Raw genomic sequence first — 10,193 nt, forward strand, 5'->3', positions numbered from 1 at the left:
CGCTTCCGTTTTTGAATTACAGAAAGCAAACAAGAATCATGGCGGCGGTGTGATATTTCTCGGTCAATGATAACAGTCCCACATTCAATTGGCTGGCACCAGGGGGACAGACTCAGCCAGCTCTGGTTGAACCATAGATGGCCCTGGTGAACAACACCTCCTCACTGCCACCCAAGATTACACTTTGTAGTGTTGCTCAGTCTTGTAATCCTTTCTGTGATGTACATTTTAAGTAACATTTTAATACTTGAAGCATTATTTATTCCCTGGCTTAGACCAGTTTACCTTTCACTCCAAAATTCATTTAGTTAATATGCTGAAGTGCAAATGCAAATACTGTTTAATTACAACAGGAGTCTAAACCAAAATAAGCTTTGCCCATGACTGATCCATAAAGCATGGAAAAATTATATCAAATAACAAATTTAAAATCTGAGTGCTTACAGGGCTTTATATTTGAATCTGTTCAAAACTTCAACCTTTTATGATATGAAAGCTTTATTGATAAATCTAAAACTGTCAACTAGTTGATAATTGCCTGGTATATCCTAAAACTGTTAGTGAGTGTGCCAGGAGAGACACATGCATATATCTGCAAAACAATTTATTATTAGAGCTTGCATTAAAAAATAAATAAATACAAATAGCTTAAAATGGTGATGGTCCATTAATGTCGACAGGTATCCAGAACATGCTCCTGTAATTGAGATAGTGATTCCTGCACTTGTGTGGGGAGAGCCTGGCCCAGGTCATCTAGTGCACGAGAGAGGAAGGTCTCTGCTGCTCTCTGGACCTCTGTCTTTGTCACCTCGTCATTCACGGTCCACATAGGAGCACGGGAGTACGTGGACCGCTCTGTGACGGAACAGCGAAGATGACCTGATGGTAGGAGGGTACGGAGATAGTAGATTCAGGGTTATGGGAGAAGCAGACTATGTATCCCATTATGTAAAAAAAGGACCCATACACTTTGCTTGTGTATTTAATTCTCTAGCAGCTCATATGGATAATCCATAGTAAGCAGTATCCCCCTGGCTTTTAAAAAATAGCACAACTATATTAACAACCTCAATATTATTGGTCATTAGAGATGCTTTATCAGTCATCAACATTTCAAGCAGCTAAGCTTACAAGTTGAGTAGGATGCATCATGCAGCATCTGAGAATAATAGTTTAGCATATTGTTATGAACCTTTAATCACTTCTTCATAGCTAAGCAGCAGCATCCATAGAAGCTGGACAAGTTCATCCCATTTCTTCCATCTTTCCAGCCCATCCTGGTGTGAGAATCCATGAAAAGATTCAGAAAAATGTTAGACAGTGGAACCATTCTGTTTGAATACTGGCAAAGCAGAGCAAAGCACATTACCCTAAACACTTTCAAGAATACACACCACAACAGACTTAAGTAAAGCAAGCATCTCTTGTACACATCCAAGAGTCATGTTTCCTTCACTTTCACACTTTTGATATCACATAATGGCAATACCTTTGAGTCAAATGCACATCCAGTGCAATATTGAAAAATACATCAATCTATACATGCGTGAGCTGTCTCACCGATGGGTCGGGAAATGGTGTGGAGCTCTGGAGAAAGTGTAATAGCAGCTTTAGAGACATAGGCAAAGGTCTTTTGTCTGGACAGGACTGGTCTAACAGCAGTTCCAAGAGCTTACATCTCAACAGCCTGCTCTCTAGTGTGCCCAACAACAGTAACCTAAATGACATAGACACAGATGAGAGAGATTAGACACAAAGGCATAAAGACACAAACTGTCCCCATTTCTGTCCAAAATGTAGCTGTTTAATAAGCATTTAAATTGACCATAAAAAAAAGACTGATCGGGATTGATTGACGAAAAAGTAATTGAGATGAATAGCACAATGTACCTGAGTTCGCGGGACGGAGCAGTGCAGTTGAGTGCATGACAGAGTTCTTGAGAGAGCTTATTTGAGCTACAGGCTGGGGTTCGGTCAACCTCCAAGGCTAACACTAGCATTCTTTGTAGAATTAGCACCATCCTATAAAGAAAGAGAGAAAAGAGTATTTGTCATCCTGCCAGATGAGGGAAGAAAAGTTCATCCATTTCCATTCAATATCCAAAAACAGTCCAGAGATGACTGTAGTCAGAAAATTATTGTTGGTGAATAAAGCTGACAAAAGCTTATACAACATGTGTAGGGTAACACAGGTTAGTGAATCAGCCAGCAGCCGAGTTTAACAGTCCTGCCAAGTTCCAGTAAAGTGAACACTGAGAGTATCCATATATGCAAACACACAGACAAGTACACACTTCAGAGACCTAAGTCAACTTACTTAAGACAGTCATCTCTCTCACTCTTGGGTTTTTCATCATTTCGTGAATTCCTGATAGACTGCTTAGCTGCATCTAATAGCCAATTAATTAGATCCCTGAAATAGAGACAAATGAAACCAAATCCAGACACTGACTAAATTTACAAGGGTCATGGTATTCAGACATTGCTTCAAGACAGTTTTTAAAAGTCTGTAAGGAAGCCACTGTTTTGCAAGTTTTTTTTTAAGTTGCAGTGAACGATACATGCAATATTAAATTGTTTAACTTCATATGTGAGAAACATAATCTTCTGCATTCCTAACATTCTTTCAAGTGACGATGCACAGAATTTTTGGTTTGAACCATTTCAAAACATCTACGGCACACATCCCCCTCTATCAGTAAGGGTGTGTTGTATGACATCCCTAATAACAGTGTAATTAAGCAATTTTTAATCAGCTGTGGGTAGTGAAACTGTGTTCCTAACTGTGACTCCTTACCTCACCTGGGTGAACTTCTTATCACATGAAAGTGTTGCCTTGGCAATGGACAAGTGAAGACGTTGCATCGGCAGCTTGCAATGGAAGTCATCTTCCAGTATCTGCAGCACGTACTTCAGGAGCATGAGCAGGACCTCTTTACGAAGTTTCTTAGTGCAAGCCTTCAGAAAAGCAAGAACTACTGGTCAACAGAGTTTGTTTTATCAAATAAACAGTGTGTTCCCTAAAGCCAGTTTCCTACCTTCTGCTCCATTGCTGATGTCAGTAAGTCCCAGTCCCATGAAACAGTGGATATGTCAGCAGGGTGGTATCTTAAAAAGTGAAATGTAATCAATGTTGATTTTATTTGTTTGTTTGTTTTAGGAGGATTTACTACTCACCAGTATTTTGTCTTCCGTTTTTATCTTTGCCATTTCAAGTATTCTGTGCTCGCTGTATTTTATCATTTCTAGGCTGATTAAATGTTATGTTCATGAAAGTTTGCTCAGCTTGTATTAATGGGCTATGAAAATACATTATGTCTTGTTTATTTTTTTAATATCCTGAACAAAAACATTGGTATCTCCATTTGCCCACTCACTTCTGTATCTGCATCAGCAGGTTGTACGCCTCTGCTGATAAAAAATCTGGGCTCTGTGGATCAAGCAGTATTCCTCTCAGTAAGTGTGCCGTGATGTCAGGGGGTGGGTAGAAACGAGGATGCAGGAAGTCAGACAGCAGCTGAAGGGTGCCCTCCGGGTAGTTTTCCTCAATAGTACTGTAGACCAGACTAAGACTCTGTCTGCAGAGTGGCTCTGCTGCACCATAGCCTTCATCTTCATCTTCCTCCTCAACCTATGAAGTGACAAGTGTATTTGCTTTGAATAACATTTGTAACAATCACTGCCACAGAAGTAAACAAGGGTAAACCTGACATTTCTGAACACCACAGCAGTATAATTTGACAATTACAGCCTTTGGGGCACAATAGACTACTCATGATAGGGACTATGTTTGATTCTGCCTTTTAATTGTGCTTGAGTCTGCCTTTTGATTTACCCACTAACCATATGACTAATGTTGCCTTCCCATGCAGTGCCATACATCACACTGGCTCTTTAAATTTTATGAAACATTTGAAATCAAGCTCAGACCCAGAGTAAAAAGAAAAGAAACCTTAGAGAACAGGTGGATGATGAATAAGTAAATACATAAATAAATGAAATGAAATTTCACCAGGTCTTGTACAGCCTCTCCCATCAATTTCTTCAGCCTCAGGTACTGGGCCCGAGACACAAACTGCCTGTCCTGTGTGTTGGCTTCAGTAAGCTCTGATTCAAAAGAGTCATCCAGCAAATCTTCTCTCCGCTCACTGATCCCCTGCCATGACCCTAGGGGTGAAATTTCAGCTGGCTTCACATTAGACGGGACCCCTCCCCACTCCACTTCCTCTTCAAAGTTGACAGAATGTGGAGACAGTTCAGGGAGGCTGAGAGGACTGGGGAGATCAGGGATGCTAGGGGGACTTTCCAATACTAGATCAGTCGGGAAGACATTTGTGTCTGAGGTGTCACTGGCAAGAATTTCTGTGGAGGTGGGGCTGACAGGTTGGGTGGGTGCTGTATGGTGTTGGCTGGACTGTAAGACTAAGCTTTGGGTGGGAGAAGCTACAGATGACACAGGTATGGATGGAGGAGAGAGCTGAGGAAGTGGAACACAAGGAGGGTAATTTTTACTGTAACCTACAGATTCGAAAAACATACTGGATGAGGATGCATCGAGAGATGGATCATCCTGAGAAATAGTCTTAGGAACGTCTTCAGTAAAATCAAGCGACTGTTGCGGGAGGTCACCAGTTTGTGTGCAAGAGGAGTCTTTGGTATCAGGCATGTTAGATTCATCAGAGTAAATAACAGCATCAACCTCACTGGGACAGTAGTATGCACTGTCAAGGCTAAAAGGAGAGGGTGTGTTATCAAGCCAGTTCGGAGAATCCAATGCTCTCCTGTTTTCGGTGTCTAGCTCTGGAAGTTTGCACTCAGCAGGACTCAAAGGCCTCAGTTGTGCATCCTTGGTGGACTCTGCAGCAACTTCATGGAAGTTATTCTGTAAGTTTGTGGACGACGTATGAGGTTTAACTGAACTGTCGAAACTGCAGGAATATTGTGTGCTTTCGCTGTTCAGCTGCTCTGAAACATGTGGACAAGAAGGTTCATTAGGTTTATGATGAGATGGACTGACTGAACTTTGGGTACTTGATTCCTCTGGATGATGATGTTGAACTTGACATATATCTTTAAAACCATCCTGTACAAGTGTTTCAGATAAATAAGAGTTTAAAGCATCACGGGCACTGGTTTCAGTTGTCTCTTTTTGGTCAAGGTTTTCATCCTGAGCATTTGAACGTTGAGTATCCCTACAGTTTTCAGGAATGATAGTGACTGGAGATCCTAGGGTCTGGTTTTCATTCTCTGATAATAACAGTTCAGGTGTAGGAGTCTGTTGCTCTGAATTGTCAGGATGACTATCATCACTTAGGTCCACAACTTCTATGGGGGAAGATGGGCTCCTTGGACACTTCCGTCTTGGTCGAGCCCACCTGTGGCTTGTGATATTGATAAAAACCTAAGACAAAGGAAACAGTACTTATTTTAAGTATGCTCTGTGTTGTTCAAAGCTCATAATACCCTATTAGGAAGGTATTTTTTTGGCTTTTTTGTGGCTTTTTGCATAATACAGTATGACATATAAACAAATAAACAGTAGAAACAACAACAACAAGATAAACATTGAGCAACAAGAGATCAGTCCTCTCTAGATGTCAGGACATTAGCCAGAAATAACTGTATTTACTAATTAGCTACATGCAAGGTCAGATATCTGACAACCCTGACTGGTTAGTTGCTATATTAATTCAAAATATGTATATTGAAAAAATGTTGAAAACAAACACTTATCTAATAGATTAAGACGTACTCGTACTCGTTAAACTGGGATAAAAGTTTTAAAAACGTTGCTATTTCACAAGGCCAACTCGGTTACATCAATCGACCGTTAATCACTGGTGACTGGTACACTGAGCCCAGCTCGTGTCCACCTTCACGTGGTCCTGGGTTAGAATCAGCAACTGTTCGATTGGACAGCACCCGATTAGCATTGCCTTTCTATAGGAGTTGTAATGTGGGTCTCATATGGTCCGTAATGATTATTATTTATCAATTACCATTCAGAAACAGTGTTTGGCATTTCAAAAGAATTTAAAACTACGTTATTGCTCGTTTAATTAAATAGCCCTACGAAGGCCAGCAACCAGATGCAAATGTCCAATTGCACCCACATAGTCCAGTGTAAACAAATGCTGTGCGGTACACAAAACATATAATAAACAAACTTTGTTACACAGCTCTGAAACTTACCGGTTTAACGGTGAAAAATGGTGCTCTGATAAATGGTATGGCATCCTCCTTGTCGTCACAGTACGAGCCTATAACTTCTATATCAGAGTCCTCTTCACTCCCAGAGCTGACAGAAATGACATCCTCCATTGCTAAGTACTTCGAGCGGTTAGCACAGCAGCGAGCATAGGAAACATTGGCCCTGACAGCCTTCAACCTGAAACAAAACTTCTGACATAACCCGGTAGTGCATAACTTCAAGTGGAGTACATAAGATGCAACTCTGATATTACTTCAATAATTTTACCCACTTTTCGTATAAATACGAAAGTCGCGGAAGGCGCAAATGTACAAATACAAGCTCTCTCTAAACAGACATGTCATTCGGAACAAAGAGGAGGAAATGTCTGAAAATATGCAGTTGTTCCACAAGAAATTGTTCAACAGACGTACAGGTAGCCAACTAAACCCGGAAGCCCAGGGATTTACTAATACAGAATTCATTCAAGAATTCAGTAAGACTCCCAGCTAAGCACCAATGATAGCGCAACTCCTCGGATAATACTTGTCGAAATATCTTCCTTAGAGTTTGAATATGTAAATCGACATGGATTGTCATTTACTGAGTGTTAAAGCCCCCAACTGTTGCGCATGTAATGGAATCGTCAAATCTGTAGTTTCTACACCGTCTACTGTCATTTTCTGGAACTACGTGTTTGGCAACGTTTAATGGACATAACTGTAAGCAAAAAATATTTATTGACCAGCAAAAGTAAATAATCTTACATTCTACCCTGCAAAAGTAACTTTGCTGAAAATATGTTTGACATATTTTTGCACTTGGCTTTTGGTAAAAACGAATCTGGAAACTACTGCACCCGTTTAGAGAGTGCCCATATGGTTGGACAATTACTACAGTTTTAACGTCTCATGGCCTTCTTGATGAAAATACGTTGTACATGAACCTCATGTTATTTTTAGGAGAATATCACATTCTCACTAGCAAAAGTGTAAACAAAAGGTTTAATTTTCTTCTTTCTAGAGCCATTCTTAAACATTTTTAAGTCAAATCTAGCAAATACTGTGTTGTCATCAAGAAAAAATTGAAAGAAATAATTAGACAACTCAATTTCAAACGAAGATTCATGACTGGCTCAGCATTTTCAAATCACTTTGGCTCAGATTAAATATTATGTATTATTGGCTGCATTTATAAAAACAGACACTGGTAGGGAGAATGATGAGGACAATAACCTCTCAACTACAAAGAGCACAAGAGGGAAAAAAAATAATGGTGCCATTCAGAATAACGTTTCCATTCAGAAATGTTAGTTGCATCTCTGATGTGATCATTTTGTTGAACTTGCCATGTAACAGTCAATTAATAATGACCCTTGCCACTTTTGGATAGATATCAGATTCGTTCTTCCACCAGCCCGGTGGGGCTGAAGATGCCAATAAAGTAAAGGTCCTTACAAATATGCATTTATTTGTATAATGGCATCTGTAGGTGAACTTTTCTGTTATATACTGAATACTACTAATAACATTTATTATAATTATATATAATTGTTTTATATATACATTCATTATTCGTGTGTGTGTATATATATACATATATATATGTGTGTGTGTGTGTGTGTGTGTGTGTGTGCCTCTAGGTGTTTGGTAAAACATGACTTGATTGAATGCATGTACAGGTGTGTGTTCTCAAACATGGGCAAGTCATAATTCATTTACATTTCACAGATTGTGAAGTAAACAAAAGTTGATGTATTATAACAATGTAATATGACAGCTTGCAAACAATTTAAACTATAAAACTGTCCAACTGCATCCAGTAACTATTTTTACAGCTTTTTGTTTGTTTTTCGTTTTTGGTTTTGTGATTCTGGGCCATCAGACATTTTGCTTTCTTTTCCTTGATGGTAATGTTCTCCAACACATTTAGAAATTACGATTCTTGTAATGGCCAGTAGGTGATGCAATTACTAAGGACATGATTGTGCTGTGATACTTTCATAAATCCCAGAGTAAGTGAGACATCAGAGAGAAGAAAGACGTTCATGTGATGTAGATCCTCTTCGCTGTTCTATCTTCCGCTTGCTGCTACAGCACTCGTTCAACGTGACTTCTGTCCCGTTCTAGGGTCAGAACTGTTTTTGTTTAGACCTCATTTGCAGGTACAAAGGAAGCCGCAACACACTAATTAAAAACTACCATGTTTTGTTGACTTCAATGAACCTGAAGTCTTTAGGACTTTAAATGTGCATTTACACAATGTTAGATATGTCTTCTGATCGAATGTGTTAGGTGCTGTAACACAGATGGCTGCAGAATACAAAAAAAGAATAGCCAGAACTTCACATTCGTCAATAAAACCACTGTGCTGGTTGCTCAAGGAATGTGTGAGGATCATTGTCTGGTGCTTAATTTGAAAAGTGTCAGATTTGCCTGTTGTCCTTAATTTAAAGTTCAGGAAAAACTCCTGTACACACACTGTGTGAAACCCTGAAGAAATGTTGCCCCTTCTTGTACCATCTCTTACTTCTCTCCCACACTAGCTGGTAAGTTAGACCAAATGATTGTATCTTCTAAAGAAGACAATACATCCTTAGAATTCTCTGTGACAAAATCAGTTCTCAACCCTTTGACTTTTGATGCATCTGGTTCTGTAATACAGATACAAAAGTTTTTTTCAGTTTTTCTTAAAATCTCTTGTGAGAATACCATGAAAAAGAAGGGTCCTCTTGATGGAGATATGGAGAGTTTGCTTTGCCAGTTGACATTTGTCCAGTTGACAGGTAGTCTAAATGTGTACTGTAAGTAGATATTGGAAGAACTAAATTTAAGTCCACAGAAACATGTATTATATTGGTTGAAAACAAAACTTCCTGGAGTGGTAAGACATAGCAAGTAAACACACTTGTAGAGAGCATTGGAAGGATACAGAACATCAACATTTTGATTCCTCAATTTCAATTAACCAGAAAACCATAACCATAAAAATAAATCAGCATACACCATACGCTGTTACTCACAGACAGAACTATAAATAAATCACCCTGACTGAGGCAGGGTAAATCAAGGGGAAAGGAACAAAAAAGTAGTAGTTATTTGTTTGTTTGTTTGTTTTCTTGAATTCTCTCTGGTACTAAATGCTTTTAGACAAATTACTGCCCTCTACTGTATGTAAGTATCAGTTGTTAATATCTGGACCCTGCGAATGCCAGACGTTAATCCCCAGTGTCACCTTTCCTGATTTTGCCTCCAGACCATGGACTGGATGACTCAGGAGAGATTATCCGTACCACGCTGACTGCAAAAAAGTGAATCATCGAGATGATCAGTTGCAATCAGCGTTAACACTCTTTTGCTGATTGTATTATGTTAGTAAATTCAATATGTTCTGAAGATTTCTGAAATAAGCTGGCACAACAGAACATGCTGATCACCAGGGAGAGATTAAGCAGGAGATGGAAAAACAAGGCACTGCAACTTTTTTAATGAAAATTAGTTGTACTTTATAGTTGCTTAAAAAGTTATAAACACATAGATTGTGTGTTGCTTTTCGTAGTTCATGGATTAGCTGGGATGTACGGTAAAACCATAAAGTCAATAATGTGTGAACCATGGTTTTGTCACATAGATATGTATATCTATGAGGTATTCTCTAATTCATTACAAAATATGAAGAACATCATAGATTTCATTGAATGGTTCAGCAATAATTAGGTCTACATGGATTCAAGTTTGATTGCTCATATCTAAAACATGTAAGAGGAGAAATTGTCACTACTTATTAAAATTCTTCAGTTCTTAAACCTGAGCGCCACAGAGATACCAGAATTGTCCTTAACCAGACATGTACAAGTATAAAATAGGGAGTGTCTGTGTATAATTGTGGGTAACAAATATTATAATAGTCTGTCATTCTCCATTTCAAAAGCAGTCTGGCTTACAACCATGTTTGATATGTAAAGGCTGTATGTCAAATCAATGATCCCTGTGCCTTCAGCAAT

General features: G+C 39.0%; 1 protein-coding gene across 1 annotated transcript; it reads right to left on the reverse strand.

Annotated features, from left to right (window-relative positions):
* Window positions 1-661: 661 nt before the first annotated feature.
* Window positions 662-6,321, reverse strand: simc1 (SUMO interacting motifs containing 1). Its single transcript, XM_030784010.1, has 11 exons — window positions 6,193-6,321; window positions 5,125-5,401; window positions 4,013-4,965; window positions 3,378-3,631; window positions 3,039-3,108; window positions 2,798-2,958; window positions 2,318-2,413; window positions 1,891-2,022; window positions 1,561-1,717; window positions 1,193-1,277; window positions 662-879 (listed from the first exon to the last, which is right to left on the reverse strand). The coding sequence occupies exons 1-11, from the start codon at window positions 6,319-6,321 to the stop codon at window positions 668-670; spliced, it is 2,526 nt and encodes an 841-aa protein (XP_030639870.1). The 3' UTR covers window positions 662-667.
* Window positions 6,322-10,193: the final 3,872 nt, after the last annotated feature.

The sequence above is a fragment of the Chanos chanos genome, chromosome 1 (genome assembly GCF_902362185.1).
Source record: "Chanos chanos chromosome 1, fChaCha1.1, whole genome shotgun sequence".
NCBI classification, from domain to species: domain Eukaryota; kingdom Metazoa; phylum Chordata; class Actinopteri; order Gonorynchiformes; family Chanidae; genus Chanos; species Chanos chanos.